This window comes from Salarias fasciatus, chromosome 11, assembly GCF_902148845.1.
Source record: "Salarias fasciatus chromosome 11, fSalaFa1.1, whole genome shotgun sequence".
Classification (NCBI taxonomy): domain Eukaryota; kingdom Metazoa; phylum Chordata; class Actinopteri; order Blenniiformes; family Blenniidae; genus Salarias; species Salarias fasciatus.
The window spans coordinates 27248746-27266996 of NC_043755.1; the positions used below are offsets into that span (position 1 = coordinate 27248746).

Here is an 18251-nt window from a genome sequence, read left to right on the forward strand (position 1 = left end):
CCCAGAGGAAGCACCACTAAGTGTTTCTGTGTGGTGTTTGCATGTTCTCCCAACGTGTGTGTGTGTGTGTGTGTGTGTGTGTGTGTGTGTGTGTGTGTGTGTGTGTGTGTGTGTGTGTGTGTGTGTGTGTGTTTCCTCTGGGCTGTGCTGTGAGCTTTAGAGACCCTACACTGCCTCTAGGTGTGAATGTGACTGTCTGTGGTTGATTGCCTTGTGATGGACTGGAGACCTGTCCATGATGCATCTTGTTCTCACCTGTCCTCACCTGTCCTCACCTGCTCTCAGCTGTCTAGGTGTAGCTGTCCTCACTTATGGTTAGCTGGGAATAACTCCAATGCCTCATGACTCTGAATGGAAAAAGACAGTGTAGAAGATGGACCGATGGATGGATGGATGGATGGATGGATGGATGGATGGATGGATGGACCGATGGATGGATGGACCGATGGATGGATGGATGGATGGATGGATGGACCGATGGATGGATGGATGCATGGATGTGCTAGCTCAGCAACTAACACAGAAGGGAGAAAATTAAATCGTCCTTGTTGTTGGGAAAGTTTAAATTCTTCTTGAACTAGTTCAAAGTTCAGTTCACTAATTTTCAAATGAACTAATGCAGTTATATTTGCTTCTCTATACACTGCCAAACCAGGCTGTGTGAAAACGGTAGAGCCGGTGGAGCACCGTTAATACGCTGTGGGAGGCAGAGGACCTGCTCTGATGTGTAGTCCCTCTCTCCGACCGGGAAAGGCTTCAGTCCAGCGCTCCAGGTGTGCTGTCTGCTGTCGGTGGACGGAGGTGCTTCTTGACATCCGGAGGTGAAGCTGAAACCAAAGCGTCAGGTTAGGTCCATGTGGATCGCTGGACTCGGCATGTGGAGGGTCTGGACGTTGCGGGGAGGATCTGAAATAACAAGGTGGCACGTCTGTGTTTCCAAAAACAATTCATTGATTTGAATATGACAGTTCCAAGAGATTGTTCAAACATTTCCAGAGCGTCCTCCTCCTGCCTGGCAGGAAGCAGGAAGACGTCTGTCCTCTCCGTCAGTCCCTCTGTACACTGGATGAAGCCCTCTTTAAAAAAAAGCCCAGCCCAACACTAGCTGGTCCAGTCTGGACCAGCCGGACTGGACCCAAACTCCAAGAGGTGTTTTAAAGACGCTAAATCACCATTGAGGTGACGCGCAGCACCTCCTGCACAGGAAGTGTTTGAGGAGTGAGCTGGAGTTGTGCCAAAGGTTCAGAGGGAGACTGGGAGCAGTGGGCCAAGCGGTGCAGGCCGTCATGTGGCAGAACACACACTGATGCCAGAACGAACGCGAACACAACGACAGATTTACAGCACGCTCTCTCCACGTTCACCCAGACTGTCAACGTTCAGCACTGACTGCCACTTCCCAAACGTAATACACACTGCGACAGTCAGCCTCCCATGAGGCACGGCTGCAGATGGTGCAGCTGGTGGGCGGAGCTTTGAAACACCTTCTGCTGCTGGACCCATCTTCCTCCCACTTCTGGAACAGACCCGCCAGCATCCGTCAGTCAGTACCACCAGGAGCTCCACAGTTCCCTCCCTAACCTGTTCTTTCAACACATACACACTGTGTGTGTGTCTTCCAGGTGCTGTGCAGGTCCATCCTTTTCATAGAAGGTGGGGCTTTCCTTTGTTTTCTTTTTTCAAAATCAGCCTCATGAAGGCTAAGAGGAGCAGATTGCAGATAAAAGCTTTGGGTTGTTTTTGACAGAAAAAAAACTGACCTGTGTGGTTAAAGCAGCGAAGTGAGTTTCAATCTGGAATCCCTCAGGGCGCTCATAACTTTGTGGAGAAAGGAACTAATGAAGCAAGCCGAATATTAGCTTGAATTCTCCAGTTTGCGTGTGACGTCTGTCACGGTTTGATGAGTGGACCGCCCACTGACGCTGGAGATCAGGCTCGCAGTGTGACTGACTACAATGGAAACGGCGGTTCTATTTCTGGAGGTTGTTGTTGTGATATAATGCTTTGGCACGTTGTGTGGTTTAAACAGAACAGAAGGTTCTGTGTAAAGCTTTTCAGCATTTCTCCTCACATGCTTTGGCTGCTTTCCACTCCGGAGCTGCAGGAGGAGACGGCTTCTCAAGAAGAAGAACGAATGGCTGCTCAGATGTCAACTGTGTGTGTGTGTGTGTGTGTGTGTGTGTGTGTGTGTGTGTGTGTCCAGGCGGCTGGAGTGCGTGGGGCCAGTGGGCGCAGTGCAGCAGTGACTGCAGAGGCGGGATGCAGACCCGGACCCGGACCTGCCAGTCTCCTCCGGAGGACTCGTTCCTCTGCGAGGGCATCGTGGAGGAGGGGCGGCCCTGCACCTCCGAGTCCTGCTCAGGTAACTCCTCACCCTCAGTCCCCATGCGTGTGCACATCTCTCAAAGCTTTGTGGGTAAACGCAGTGTGTGGCGTGTGCAGTGTGTGCTTCCGGCTCCTGTCCACATCCAGTCCATCAGCTGTGTCCATTCTCCAGAAGTCTCTGCTGACTTAAGGAGTGCATGTTGGAAAGGGGGCTTTGATCGATGAATTCCAGTGGCATGGTCGGTCTGTTTGAAGGCCACACATGCACAGTACGTCCACATGGTCACTACACCGAATGAGCACAGGGACACCTGGAGCTCCGGTCTCATGTTCCTGTTGAGGTTTTCCTGGAGGACTGATGTCCATCCCTGTATACATGTTTCTGTTCTGTAGTTCGTCCTGGACCCACAGACATTCCAAAACCAAACCAAACACAGCACACACGTCACACACATCAACAGTACCGGCACAACACAAGTCCCAAGTTTGGCTGATGCTGTTCTGGGTGACCAATCACGTCACGGTTGTGTCCCGAATATAAGCGATTGATGAAGGAGCTGTGGATGCTAACCCCGCCCCTCCTCCCCTGGCCTTGCCTCACCCTCCTTTAGGCCATGGCCGCCATCTCTCTCGCAGCCAGTCCCTTCGCTCGGTGGACAGCCGCAAGCGTGAGGACATAGACAAGCCCCGGCCCGGACCGCAGAGCCCTCAGACAGGTAAGACAACAGGACGCAGAGGGATCCCATGCATCAGTCGTTACGGCAGCTTGGGTTACACCCCACACTCCTGCAGCACAAACCATCATCAACACACCTCCACAGGGAGCCCCAGAGTCACACCCACCCCAAACACACACATCCATCAAAATCTCCCACCACAGTGCCTCGTACGCCGCGGACGAATTCCAACATGGACCCTGAAGAGCCGTAGTGGGAGTGGTTTATGTGAGGTTCTAACAGGACTCTGTGCACTGTCTGTAAAGCCAGATCTGAAACGGAGTCCTCCCTCTCTGTTCTGTGATACTTCACCCGGAATCTGGAGCCGGACTCGTTCTTCAGGAAACGAGGACTTATTCTGTTCCCAGAATTCAAGAAGAAGGATTTCCTGATAGTGGCTGAGCTTTAGCTGCTTGGACCAGGATGCATTAGCCCAACCCAGACTGCAAATAATCCAAGAGATCTCAGAATCTTGCTGGTTTTGGTGTCGACATGCAGTGAGGAATCATGAACCTGCTCCACCTCTCCTGAACCTGCTGGGTCTCCTTCCCTCAGAAAGCATGTTTCCTGCTAGTCAGAAACCAAAAAGCTGTCTGCCTGATCGCTACTGAGGGAAAGCTCAGTGAGGACCTTAAAGAATATATTTATGTCAGTGATATGTTTAAATTCCCTTCAGCTCTTTAAAACAAGGCTCTCCGACCCTGGTCCCTGAGATCCTGCATGCTCTCAGTCCCTGACTGTCAGTAGGAGCTCTGTTCGGATCTTTCTGAGAAGCTTTGTGATGATTCTGCCTTCACCGAGCTCCACAGAACGGATCCCGAAGTGAGGAAGCAGGTGAACACGTGAAACCTCTGAAGCTGTTCTTTGGTTGAGTGTCTTCCTGCGTTTGGATTCAGGGTGAAGTATCGCTGTAACATGCTGATTGGTCCCCTCCTCCTGCTCAGTCTTCCTCTCCCTGCTTCACCAGCGGTGGCTGTCCAGTTCCTGTACTGTGGAATCAGCAGGCAGCGGCCAGTGAGAGACGCCTGGCATATCCTCAGTGAGTGGCATTCACTTCCCCTGGAAGTCAATGCACAGGGTATGGCAGCGGGCCTCAGACATGAGTGGGACAATCCGACTGGAAGCTGGGGTCCATTTCAGGGGCCGTCTCTCCTGAGGACCTGGTCTCCAGGCTGCCAGAGGGTTGCTGGCTCTGACAGGTGTGCATTGGTTTGGAGCGCTGACGGCCCTCCAGGAGCATCCGTTGTGCCTGCAGTGGAGGTGTTCCGGTCATTTGGAACAGAGCAGTTCCATCACAGGCCTTTGACAGACGGCTCCTCAAATGTGGCCCAGCTAGAACCCTCTCTCACCGCTACCCTTCTTCTTTTGGCCGCCGAGGCTACATCCTGCATGGTAATTAGTTATGGCCCTCTCCTGTCCTTCTCCTCCCCTCTTCCCTCTATCTCCCCATCCTCTGCCCATCCCTTCCTCCTCAGTAGACTCAGCTTCAGGTGAGGAGTGGTCAGCGTGGAGTATGTGTTCTGCTACATGTGGGGAGGGCTGGCAGAGTCGCACTCGTTTCTGTGTGTCCTCCTCCTACAGCACCCAGTGTAGTGGGCCACTGCGAGAGCAGAGACCCTGCAACAACTCTGCTATTTGTCCAGGTAAGCCCCCCTCCACCGCCTCCTGCCACCTACCTGCGCTTGCCCAGCCCTCTCCCGGACCTTGCCCCACCTGACTGGCCTCTGCAGCTAGCTAGCACGATCAGGACCTCTGCAGCCTGACCAGCAGAGTTCCCCTTTGATTTCCACCTGGTGTAAGAGAGACTTAAGTCTGTTCTCAGGCTGGCAGGCAGGGAGACTCCTCCTCCACCATAAACTAGTGAAGATCCGAGGAAGACCCGCCTCAGTGTCCCAGTGCCTTACCGTCACATGCCGAGTCCTGTCTGTCTATAAATCACACTCCAGCTGCTCTGATTGCAGTGCACGGCGCCTGGGACGAGTGGTCACCCTGGAGCTTGTGTTCGTCCACCTGTGGCCAAGGCCTCAGGTCCCGGGCACGTACGTGCACGCCCCCGCAGTTTGGGGGGAAACCCTGTGACGGCCCTGACGAGCAAACTAAATTCTGCAACATAGCAGTGTGTCCAGGTGAGGACGTCCACCACAGCGCTCAGGACAGGAATACCTCGCTGGCAGTCTGTTTTACTTTACCATGAATATAATTCTAGCTTTTGACAATACCGCCCACTTCCCTGAGCAATCTGCCAACTGTGAGACAGTAAAGGATTCAGCTCTTCAAATAGTTTAGTTCCATTCTTCTTTAAAGGATATTCTGCAGTCCGATGTGTGAACACACTTCATAACACGTGCACTCCAGAACAGCATGTAGAACAGGCAGAGAAGGCTTCAGTGGGTAGTTTAGCAGTGGCGGTTCTCTTCTCAGGACTGTGGCGCTCTCTACTGGGAGGCATTTAGCCATTTAGCCATGTGCAGTGCGACGTTGTTTCTGTAGGTTCCCTCCTGCTGCAGCCCCTCTCACATGTCCCCTCCGTCCCCTCAGTGGACGGTGTCTGGAACGAGTGGTCCAGCTGGAGCTCCTGTTCGTCCTCCTGCTCCAACGGGACCATGCAGAGGACTCGGGAGTGTAACGGCCCCTCGTACGGGGGGTCCGAGTGCAGAGGGGAGTGGCTGGAAACTGTGGACTGCTTCCTGGGAGAATGTCCGGGTAAGACCGGACCACACTCCCGATGAAACTCTCTGGTTTAATGTAACTCTCAGTGACTCCATCGTGGGTTCTCTACCATCACTGCACATTTTCCATGTTTCGTTATTAAAAGTTGAGACTAGTTTTCACCCTGAGTTTGTTTTTCTGATCAACGCCTGAGCCTGAGCGAGCTTTCCTCTGCGTCTTGCCTGTCAGTGGACGGGAAATGGCAGCCGTGGTCACTGTGGACGGGCTGCTCTAAGACCTGTGGAGGGGGCAGTCAGCACAGGAACCGGATCTGTTACGGCCCGTTCTTCGGAGGCGAGCCGTGTCCGGGAGAGCGAGAGGAGGTCCGGCGCTGCAGCGAGAAGCGCTGTCCAGGTCAGAGGAGTCCTGCCCCGCCGCTGGTAGAAGCTCGTCTTCCGCTCACGTCTCTGCCTCCGTCAACAGAACCCCACGAAATCTGCAGTGAGGACAACTTCTCCAACGTGGTCTGGAAGATGACTCCGGCCGGGGACACGGCGGCGGTGCGCTGCCCTCCCAACGCCATGGGTGAGCACACGGCCTCGTCCTGGCGCTGGCCGAACGCCAGCGCTGAATGAAGGTCCGACCGAGTGTCCTGTGTGACCGCTCAGGCCTGATCCTGCGCCGCTGCACCCTGGACGAGGAGGGCATCGCCTACTGGGAGAACCCCACCTACATGAAATGCATCTCCAACGACTACCGCAGCATCCAGACCCTGGTGAGCAGCACGGCCTCGGCAGACGGCTGCTGTCCTGCCGCTCTGAATTTCACGCTTTTCTGCTAAGAGGGCTTCGCTTCACAGACGTAGCTCTGATGAAACCTTCAGATGTATTTCTGTGCAAGAAAACTGCCTCAGCAGCAGGAGAAGACAGGTCCTGTTTCTCTGCAGTGTTTTTTTGAAGGTCAATCAACCTTATATACTGTGAAGCTGAATGTATTCCAAAGACAAATGAAGTCTTTCCCCCTCGACAGACTCGGGAACATCTGTCCAAAGCCCAGCGCGGCCTGGTGGGAGACGGCGTTTCCGAGGTGATGACCAAGCTGAGGGTGACGTCCAGCGACGGCACCAGCTACAGCGGAGACCTGCTGGCCATCGTGGACGTGCTGAAGAACATGACGGAGATCTTCAGGAGGGCCTACTACAGTCCCAGCAGTGCAGACATGAGGGTGGGTTCCTCAGCTGAGCAACCACAGTACACCGTTTCCATCTGTCATCATTCAGATCCAGCTACCGAGTCCTCTCTCAGTCTGAAATGATGCAGTCCTGCAGATAAAGCACAGCGACGGTGTGTGTGAGTGCTCCATAAGCACCCTGTGTGTTGGAGAAACATGTTGTTGGGACTTTCTGATGTTGGTCTAATCAGGTCGACATGAGTGGGAAATACAATCTGTCGGGCTTTTTGCAGCAGAAGGAAGCGCAGCATATTGCTGGTGTTGTTCTGGAAGTGTTGTGTAACTGCTCATGACTGGCTGAATGTGAACACATTGGAATTTGTTGTCTCTTCCAGAACTTCGTGCAGTCGGTCAGCAATCTGTTGATGGAGGAGAACCGGGAGAGATGGGAGGAGGCAAAACTGGTTAGTGGCAGCTCGTCTGTGAGTAATCACAGCTTCGCCTCGGCTTTGTGTTCGGAATAACCGCAGAGCGGGCGCCAACGAAGACACAGGTGGAACACCTGCCCACCTGACGGAGGGGAAGGTAAAGCGGGACCAGAATAACTGCAGCTAATGAGTAAGTGATGGGCGCCTCCGCCCACGCCTCCATCTGCTGCGTTCAGATCCTCGGTCCAGCCGTCCGCCCGTTCCGAGGGAGCGCAGGATAAAAATACCCACGTTCTGCTCTGAGGACCAGTCAGTCAGCTTCCTGCAGCTTCAGGAGGCTCTCTCACCTCCCCCACACCCTGCTCTCCAGCCGGCCTCCCAGAGAAGCCTCCGGTGGTTTAGAGCTGTGTGCAGCACTGTGAATGTCCTCAGTCAGATACCGGCTGCTCCTCCAGTGGGACAGACGCTTTAGAGACGGTGTCTTCATACAGCAGTCAGAGTCTGAAGGCAGTCACTGAACACTGAAGAGAACATTAAAAGATCTCATCACCTGTTTACCTTGAGTGCAGTCGAAGTCTCCCATGCTAAGTGTGTAGGCTGGCGCCTATCTCCGTGTCGTAACCCCAGGCCACACAGCTACTGTGAGTAGTAGTGGAAGTTACAGTTGGGGGGTTAGGCCTCTGGAAGCTCTGTGTGTTCGACTCCCTACCCCATTCTATATATGCCGAGCAGCTGGACCTCCCGGTTGTGAGGCGGATGCTCTACCACTAGGCCATCACTCCGGTCCACCTTGAGTGCAGGCTGGTGGAGTTTTCCTTGTCATTTCAGTTTTCTGTGTTGTTTCTTAATTTAACTGGAAGTTGTGGTCCGTGTCCTTTTTTAAATAGCATTTTTGTGGTGTTTCCTTTTAGAAAGTCGTTGTCGTATTGTTTGTTTATTCATTTATTTATTTGTTTGTTTGTTTGTTTGTTTGTTTGTTTGTTTGTTCTGGTTTTAATCCTGATAATCTGTGATGAGTTCCAGATCAAACAGTCTTTCCTGCTTGTTAATGGAGTAAAAACGTTTGCATCTCGTTGGGTTTTCTTCCAGACTAACACTGCTAAAGTCAGAGAGACATGAGTCACAGATTAATTCATCTGAAGCTGGAGTATAATCCCCACTGGATTGACTGTGAGCATTTCCCTGAAGTGGATCACATCACACTGGACTGGAGTCCAGGTTCTCTGGAGGACAGAGATCCACCAAGCAGAACCTCACATCTGCTCATGATAAATGAAATCTTGATGTTTTTCATGTTTCCACAGTGAACACATGTAAATGTAGAGAAACACTGAAGAGGACGTTGACTGAGGCTCTTCATGTTGTTGCTTTAGTTTGCTGGTTTTGCTGGTCTGTAGTTTGATTCCTACTCACAGTTTCTGTGTATCACTGACATCCAGCTTTAGCTCCAGTGGCACTTCCTGCTCGGCAGGAGGAGGTGTGTGTTTCACACACCTCCTGTGTTTGGCCACCATGTGGAGCTCCAAAGCTCACGATGTGAAGCTCCTGTAATGCAACCCTAAACAGCAACCAGCAACCAGCAACCCTAAACAGCAACCAGCAACCAGCAACCCTAAACAGCAACCAGCAACCGCAAGCAACGAGCAATCTGTTCCATAAACATGAAGCAACGTAATCCTCTCATCTGTGTGTGTGTATGTGTGTGTGTGTGTGTGTGTGTGTGTGTGTGTGTGTGTGTCCAGCTGGGACCTAACATCAAGGAGCTGTTCCGCCTGGTGGAGGACTTTGTGGACGTCATCGGCCTGAGGATGAAGGACTTCCAGGACATGTACGAAGTGACCGATAATCTGGGTCAGTCTTTTCTCCATCCTGACCGTCTCCTCACTCATCTGTCTCCATCCGGCGCTGTCTCATCGCTGTCTGGACTGAGATAGTGAAGCAGGAGCGGTGAGCTGCTGGTTCAGGTCTGGAGACACTTTGTCCTGATATTTGAGGATTAGCTCCCCACTGCAGATCTTCAAGACTGCAGACATTCTGAATCCACATCAGGACCCTTTCTGATGGACAGAGGACAGAGCACTGGACGTAGAGGACAGGTGTTTTTGCAGTGGCAGCACCTGGTCGTCTGCAGCCAGCCAGCCATCCACCCCGACCTCCTGTCTGCACCTCACAAACTGACCATGTCCTCACTTTCATCCTGAGAGGACAGCGCCACTGCTCAGCTGTGTCCCCTGATCAGGAGGCTGCAGCCAAACACTCTGAGTGGAAAGATTCATGATGGAGATGATGATGGTGATGATGAAGATGCTGTGAATCTGGCACAAACCCCTGACAGCGCCGTGTGATTTGTGTCCTCCAGTCCTCAGCATCCACAAGCGTCCAGTTGTTGGACATGCAGACATCAGCTTCCCCATGAAGGGCTGGAGGGGCATGGTGGACTGGGCCCGCAGCTCCGAGGACCGCGTCACCATCCCCAAGAACATCCTGACCACCGGCAAGCCAGGTGTGTGTGTGTGTGTGTGTGTGTGTGTGTGTGTGTGTGTGTGTGTGTGCGTTCTTGTATTTCTATCCTTGTTGGGGCCAAATGTCCCCACAAGGATAGCAAAACGTGGAACGACGTGCCTTGTGGGGACCTTTTTCCGGTCCTAAGTAGGAGAAACAGTGTTTTCTTGACCATGTTGTTGTTACTGAAAAAAGTAAAAGTGCAAAAACATTTCTTTAGGGTTAGGCTTTGTTGTGGTGTGGGTTAGGGTTAGGGTTAGGGTCAGGGTTAGGGGCTAGACATGAATGGGAGTCAATGGAAGGTCCCCACAAGGATAGAAATACGAGACTGTGTGTGTGTGTGTGTGTGTGTGTGTGTGTGTGTGTGTCTGATTTCTGATCCAGTGTTTACTGCCATTAATCTGAGCAGCGAAGCGCCGCTCAGACAGACACATGCAGAGATACTTGTATTTAATGCTGCAAATAAAACATGCGGGAGCCCGGCAGAGTCGTCTTGCATCACCCGCTGCTCAGCAGCTGTACGACACACACACACACACACACACACACACACACACACACACGTTGTCTTCAATAACTCCACAGCAACTTTCATACATTGTTAATACGATACGAGCCCATCTGCCTGAACAGTGCATGAATTCCAACAGCAGAGTGTACAAAACACTGAGGACAGGTGTGTGTGTGTGTGTGTTCTGCCTTTCCCTGTAAGAATAATCTCTGTGAATCAACTTTTTATTCTATTTTCATTTAATTAATGTTTCACACGTCTCCTTCACCCCTTCATCTCCCTCCCTCCACCCCTTCATCTCCCTCCCTCCACCCCTTCATCTCCCTCCCTTCACCCCTTCATCTCCCTCCCTCCACCCCTTCATCTCCCTCCCTTCACCCCTTCATCTCCCTCCCTAGAACCCTTCGTCTCCCTGCCTTCACCCCTTCATACATCATACAGACAGAACTCGGAGTTTTCGGTTCTCTTCCAGTTTCAGTCCCGACATCTTCATGTCTGACAAGATTGGAGAGAAATGAGGATTTCACCCATTCATCCTCACTGATTCATGTTTTGAGCTGCGTGGTCTGAGGCTTTAGTTGTGAACTGGGTGAACCCGGCGTGTTTTTTGCCTGTTATTCATCCGTTCATCCCCACAGGTGTAGCAGGAGCTGTGTGTTAGCTGTCAGTGTGAACACACACACTCGCTCTGAGTGTGTGTGTGTTGTGATTTTCCTCGCCGCCTGTCCACATCCCGGGGCGTCTCCATGCTGTACAGCGTGCCGCCGTGCCGTGTGTGTGGGTCCAGAGCGCCTGGAGTCCCAGTCCGGTCCTTCAGGCAGCCTGTTGGACAGACAGTGTGGCGGAGCGTATTGGACGGTCGGAGTTGGACGCCACGTCTTGCTGCGTCCCCCCGATGCCGCTGGGAGCTGAGCTGCTGCCCAGAGCTGCACCTTCTGCCTGAGCGCCACACTGCAGAGGAGCTGGCGTCTTCAGACCGGCCGGCAGGTGGAGGCCGTCATCTGCACCCGTCATCTGCAACCAGGAGGAATCCTCTGGAGGAGCCGCGGCTCAGTGGGTCAGCGGTTCAGTCCTCAGTCTGCTGATGTTTCCTTGAGCAAGATGAGGTGTGAGTCCTTTGTGCTGCAGCTGCTGCCCGTTGTTAGGAGTGTGAGGGAGGTCCGACCCCTGAGCCGTCAAAGGTCATCTACACCACGTATGAGTGGAACCACGGCTGACCCTCACCCTAACCTCAAAAAATAACAGCAACAGCTGGAGCGACAACTGGAACAACAGCTGGAGCGACAACTGGAACAACAGCTGGAGCGACAACTGGAACAACAGCTGGAGCGACAGCTGGAACAACAGCTGGAACAACGAAGAGAGCAACAGATGGAACAACAGCTGGAACAACAACTAGAGCAACAACTGGAACAACAACTGGAACAACAGCTGGGACAACAACGAGAGCAACAGATGGAACAACAGCTGGAACAACAACTGGAACAACAACTGGAACAACAGCTGGGACAACAACGAGAGCAACAGATGGAACAACAGCTGGAACAACAGCTGGAACAACAGCTGGAACAACAACTGGAACAACAGCTGGGACAACAGCTGGGACAACAACGAGAGCAACAGATGGAACAACAGCTGGAACAACAACTGGAACAACAACTGGAACAACAGCTGGGACAACAACGAGAGCAACAGATGGAACAACAACTGGAACAACAGCTGGAACAACAGCTGGAACAACAGCTGGAGCAACAACTGGAACAACAGCTGGAACAACAGCTGGAGCAACAGTTGGAACAACAACGAGAGCGACAGATGGAACAACAGCTGGAACAACAACTGCAACAACAGCTGGAACAACAGCTGGAACAACAGCTGGAGCAACAGCTGGAGCAACAGCTGGGATAACAGCTGGAACAACAGCTGGAGCAACAGCTGGGATAACAGCTGGAACAACAGCTGGAGCAACAGCTGGAACAACAACGAGAGCGACAGATGGAACAACAGCTGGAGCAACAGCTGGAACAACAACGAGAGCGACAGATGGAACAACAAACAAGAAGTGAAACAGCAGAAGCTGTAGCAATGAATAGAACAGAAACAACAGTGAGAGTACAGCAGGAGCAACAACAACCACCGCAGTGGAAACAACCAAACAACTGAAGCAACAACAGCAACACAGGAGGATTCAGACTGACTGGACTGATTCACCATCAGCATACAGACACCGCTGAGCCAGTGTATGTGTGTGTGTGTGTGTGTGTGTGTGTGTGTGTGTGTGTGTGTGTGTGTGTGTGTGTGTGTGTGTGTGTGTGTGTGTGTGTGTGTGTGTGTGTTTCTGGCTGGCTGCTCATGTGGGCCAGCTGCAGTGTAAAGGCCTGTGTGTGTGTGTGCTGGGTGGAGACGTCATGGCCGACCTGCAGCTTCCTGCCGCTCCTCAGCGGCCTGAACACACACCGGGCTGTGTGATGTGTGTGTCCCGCTGTCTCAGCGTGTCATATCTGTCCTCTGTTTCTCCTCCAAATGCAGACTCGGACGACTCGTCCACGTTTGTGACCGGCATCGTCCTGTACCGGAACCTGGGCAGCATCCTGAGCTTACAGAGGTAGGAGCGCCGTGGAGACAGCTGTCCGGTTCTGTCCGGTTCTGTCCGGTTCTGTCCGGTTCTGGACAGTTCTGTCCGGTTCTGTCCGGTTCTGTCCGGTTCTGTCCGGTTCTGCAGTTAAAATTGCAACAACACATCCAGAATCAAAAAGCCACGTTGCTACGAGCGCTTGGCCGCCACGGGCCGGTTGTCCCTGAGTGACGGAGCTGACGGGTGTCCGTCTCAGTGCATGCTGGGGACGCCTCCTCTCTGCGTCTGTCTGTTGCTGTCGGTGAGCGGAGGACGACTGTCTCCCTGAACAGAGGCTGGAGCCGTGTCCTTCCTCTTCCTGAGGCTGCTCTGCTGCGTCTTCCTGCCCGTCTTCACTCGTCCTTCTTGTCCTTTCACCCTTGTCTCCTCTTCTTTTCTGCGTCTCACGTCCCAGTCGGGGAAGATGAGATGAGTGTGAGACGAGATGACACTAAAGTTTAGGTTGACTGATTGTGTTTTGGGTGCGAGGGGCCCGGGCTGTGAGGAGCCAGCGGCTGAGCGTGGCCCGTTCAACGTGTTCGGCCAGCTGGAAGCTTTCAGTGTCCCTACACCAGCAGCAATCCACGTCCTCCTGATTGTCTCATTCCACATGATTGATAGCACCTATGAAGAGCTGAAATTGCAATGCATACTAAGCAGGCTCAGAGAATGTGAAATAAAATCTCTAAAAAACTGGATAAGTGAGTGAAAAGCAAAGAGCTCCAGTGGAATGAAACGAAGCTCCAGCGTCTGCACAGCTCTCCTTTTGTTTCCACACAGTCCAGAACTGAAGGTAGACTCAGAATTCAGAAACTTTTTCCAGACTTTGCAGACATACAGTAGCAGCGTGTGATCCAGCATGAGCAGAGTGAAGCCAGCGGCAGACAGGAAGCTCTTCTTCTCATGTGATGCCACTTCCCTCAAACTGTTAAACTAAACAAACCTGAGGTTGTGATCCTAATGCCCGATACAGAGGGTCTTTCTTACTTGTGTTACTAATGTGTATTTTACTACTCTCACTCAGTCTATTGGTCGGTTGTTCGCTTTCATGAAAGTTAATCCCACAAACCTTCAGCCAGAGTCTCTATATGATGTAATCTGATTACTAAAACTACAATCAAATCTGTGTTTAAACAATGAAAGCGGCCACTTGAATGTCCACCATGGCCTGAAGCAGTAAGACTCAGGACGCGGTGTGTTTTTTGCTGAGTGCCGGTCTGTGTGTGTGTTGGGACGGCTGCTGACCGTCTGGTCTCTCCCGGTAGAAACGGCACCGTGCTGAACTCCAAAGTCCTGTCGGTGGCCATCAAACCGTCGCCGGCTTCGCTCTCCGCTCCCGTCGTGGTGGAGTTCTCTCATCTGTACAACGTAAGGCAGCCTCGGACATCCAGCTGCGGACTGGGCGTCGCCTCTCAGGATCTCACAGCTTCTTCCTCTCCGTCCTCTGATAGGGAACCAGCAACCAGACCTGCATTTCCTGGGACGAGAGTGACAGGTAAGACCTGCCCGCCTTCCAGCGCAGCTACAGCAGAGTTCATTCAGAATTCCCTGAGACGCTGCTGATCCGTTACCTCTCAAACATCAGTGGGAACAGTGGGAATATACAGTTAGAGTGGTAAATAAAGTGTGTATTGATCTTGGCTGTAGGTAAGCCCACGCTGATTCCCTGCGTGCTAAAGAAGTTTAATCTTTGACAAAGAGAATCTGAAGGATGAACATTACTCACAGGAGTTAAACCCCCGTTCTGCCACCTTTCTCTTCATTTCCAGAACTCAAATACTGCATTCATTCTGTAGAATCCCTGAAATGCCGTGGGAAGAGAGCTCCAGTAGAGAGCTGCTGGCTGGCTGGGCTTGCAGCTCTGGCCGGTCCTCAGGCCGCCGTCTGGCTGTCTCGTCTGGCTGGATGATTTATTGCTTTAATTCCCACTGATGAAGATCATCAGGCTCTTAGTATTCATCTGATGCACCTACAGCAGGAATCTCACAGTTACTGATGAAAACAAAGAGAAGACCCAGAGGAGCAGGATTCAGTTTGGACCAGCGGGGTGCAACATGAGGTTCACAGGACAGAGGCAGACCGCCACTGCTCTGCAGTGTTTTGTTATTAACCGTTACATCCTGCTGACCATGCTGGTCCCACAGGCCTGATTTCTGAGCTCTGCTTTTAGGGCTTCTGGAAAAGGAAATCATGATCCTTCAGTGGCCATGAGAGGAAACAGAACTAAACAGAACTACCGCCACGCTTCGGAGAGGGACGCTAATGCTATTCAGACATGAATGCTAATGCTAATGCTAATGCCAGGAGACCATGTTTCCAGGTGGAGTGATGCTTGGCTCATTTTCTGTAAATAACTTGCAATAAAAGAGCAGACAAACAGCTTGAAGCACCAGACAGCTCACTCCAGGAGGCGGGCCTTAGGAGCCATTCCACCAATCACGATAGAGAAGAAATGATGGACGCAATATTCAACCAACCAGCGAACGACTGCTGCTCGGGCCAGCGCCGTCTGCTTTAGAGACACTGAGAACATGGACTGAAGCTGAGGAAGGATGAAGCCTCCACCAAAGAAACTCTCCACTGGTTCTCAGACCTGCTCTCACCGCCGATGCACACTGGATGCGGTCCGGCTGCGGAATGGACACCACAGCTAATCCGTAGTCATTAAAATCAATGCTGTGGTGCACACCGGCTCCGGTCCGGCTCCGGTCCGGTTCCGGTCCGGCTCCGGTCCGGCTCCGGTCCGGCTCCGGTCCGGCTCCGGTCCGGCTCCGGTCCGGCTCCGGTCCGGCTCCGGTCCGGCTCTGGTCCGGCTCCGGTCCGGCTCCGGTCCGGCTGTGGAGCTCCGGTCTCTTTCCACAAGGATCCTATTTTTCCGGACGCCGCAGCCCTACCGCGTCAATCCTGACAGAAGCAAGTCGGCTACGCGATACTTGTTCCAAAATAATTGATTTCAAAATAAAACCTGTGTCGTGTTTTTGCCTTAATATTCTATTTTTTTACTTCTTCTGGTAGAATACAGAACAAACAACGTCATGTAGTCACTATACGCTTTAGAGGAATGAACGGTTTTGTACTTCGTCACTGCTGAAAAGTCAAATGACATCAAAATGGCTCAAAACAGCTCGGTGACCGGAGCAGCTCCGTGTTACCAGATCGGACGGGTTTCTGCCAAATCAAGCGTCTTTTTTGAACACGCCGGACGGGTTGATGAAATGATTATGTGTTTATGACGTGTTTTTTATCATACAAATACGGTTTTAACGTGCATTTTCAACCGAGACGGCGGTTTGGGCTGCTTTCTGTTGAGCAAAACGGGTTTCAAATTGTCTACGGGGGATAGCGACAGATCTGGCAACCTTCTCCACCGGACTGCAGAGACACCGCAGGCGGTGTGAATCACAGTGCTGTGGTGATTCCGTTCCGTAGACGGACCGCAACCAGAGTGCATCAGGCGTCAGACCGGTTCTTAGACCGGTTCTTAGACCGGTTCTCAGACTGGTTCTCAGACCCGTTCTCAGACCGGTTCTCAGGCCGGCTGTGGGATTGTCATGGTTGAAGCGGTGATGCTGTCTCTGGGTCTGCAGCTGGTCTGAGTTCTGTAGCGGCGTTCCGGTTGAAGTTCCCGGGTGGATTCACCGTGTCCGGCGCTGCTCCCTGGTAGCCGGCGCCGGGTGAGTCGGACAGCTCCGCAGCTCTGGTCCGGGTGGATGTTAACCTCCACCTTCCAGCTGCTCCATGGCGATGCAGCATGCGGAAAATTGAAGGTGTCGCTCACTCTGTGGACACACTCCTCCTGCCATGATGTGAGCGGCGTCCGGAGAGCGTCTGAGCCGGCTCGTCCTCCCGCTCTGTAAGCATCCTGTTTGCTTAATAGAAGAAGAGAAGCGAGCGTGTCGGAACAGGAGCGGCGAGCGGAGGGGAAGCGGCCGACACGCTGCGGCCGTGTTGTTCTGCAGTTTGGACATTTGCATTTAGATGGCTGCGTACACTTGTTACCGAGATGGAGAGCAGAACATTCTCCGCCTCAGTCCACAGATTAAACGTCTCGCTCGGCACGTTTAAACCTGCTGCGGGACAAAAGCAAGAAAACACACCGCAGTCTGAGCAAAGCACGTGTCTGCCTCCACTTCCTGAATAAATGCAGACACTCACACCTCTGACTGGACTGTTTGTCACCAGCAGGGATTCCAACATCAGTTCCACTCACACTTTCAGTCAGTAGCTAGCATTTAGCTTCAGTTAGCAGTCAACCAGACTGGATGTTCTGTCGTTCACAGAACAAACAGAACATCCAGTACAGAGAGACAGTCTAGAACAGCTAAAACAAACAGGTCAAAGACAACAAGGAGAACATGCAGAATATCTGGAATATACATACACAACCAACAGAACAGTGAAGGTCATCGCCGTGTGATGCCCGATCCCGCCACATCTCAGAAGCTAACAGTGGTGGAGCCTGGTCAGTACCTGGAGGGGAGACCAGGGAACGGCGAGAGGCCTGGGTGGATGGGTGGTGAATGGGTGAATGGGTGGAGGTGGAGGTCAGAGGGCCTGGCTCAGTCTGCCCCAGGGCAGCTGTGCCAACAGGCGTAGCGTCCCACCATCGAGTATGGATTCAGTGAAGACTGTGACTCTTAAAGTGACCTTGAGTTCACTAAAAGAAGGTGCTTTATAAAACCAATACATTATTATTATTATCATTATCATTATTTTTGCAATTCAAATTTTTATTGAGTTTTCCTTTTTATAACAAATAAACAGAAAAAAAGGGTTCTGGAGGAAAAAAGAAAAAAAAGAAAAAGAAAAAAAAAGGAAGGGCAGGACAGCAGGCGATCAAACACATCTCTACATATGCATTATTCCATAGAGAGGTATTCCATAATCCCGGGTACAGCAGGCATGCAGCACATCTCCATCAAACCAGGACTATCTTCATACCTCCTGGCTCTCCATATCCAATACAAATCTTCCAGTACTGTCCCATTGCTCATCCGTCACCTCAGCCTGACCGCCCAACCTCCCAACATCCTCTCGCATGCCGCTGCCTCCATCACCTGAGCTCTCCACACGTCCAACGCAGCGGCCTGGGGATCCTTCCAACACCTCAGAATTATCCACATGTCACCAGGCCAGTTTTCAAAAAGCTAAAGGTATTTTTATTTATGTGGGGTACCAGTGTTGTGTCCCCGAGGAGACACAATCTTGGTGATCTTGGAAGCTCCCAGTTCAGGTAGTTACAGTTACCAGTTACCAATACATTATTATTATTATTATCATTACAGAGAACATCTAGAACAGACAGAACATGTGGAACAGACAGAACGGAGAGAACT

The 18251-nt window shown here is 52.1% G+C and overlaps 1 protein-coding gene across 1 annotated transcript in view; it reads left to right on the plus strand.

Annotated features, from left to right (window-relative positions):
- LOC115397245 (adhesion G protein-coupled receptor B1-like) overlaps window positions 1-18251 on the plus strand; it is a 66552-nt gene that overhangs the window by 38292 nt on the left and 10009 nt on the right. The window contains exons 2-16 of the mRNA XM_030103475.1: window positions 2204-2362; window positions 2937-3041; window positions 4517-4684; window positions 5003-5167; window positions 5580-5744; window positions 5940-6104; window positions 6174-6275; window positions 6359-6465; window positions 6720-6914; window positions 7256-7324; window positions 9031-9139; window positions 9648-9791; window positions 12831-12906; window positions 14181-14283; window positions 14367-14410. Of these exons, the coding sequence (XP_029959335.1) occupies window positions 2204-2362; window positions 2937-3041; window positions 4517-4684; window positions 5003-5167; window positions 5580-5744; window positions 5940-6104; window positions 6174-6275; window positions 6359-6465; window positions 6720-6914; window positions 7256-7324; window positions 9031-9139; window positions 9648-9791; window positions 12831-12906; window positions 14181-14283; window positions 14367-14410 (1876 nt within the window). The remainder of the gene's footprint in view (window positions 1-2203; window positions 2363-2936; window positions 3042-4516; window positions 4685-5002; window positions 5168-5579; window positions 5745-5939; window positions 6105-6173; window positions 6276-6358; window positions 6466-6719; window positions 6915-7255; window positions 7325-9030; window positions 9140-9647; window positions 9792-12830; window positions 12907-14180; window positions 14284-14366; window positions 14411-18251) is intronic.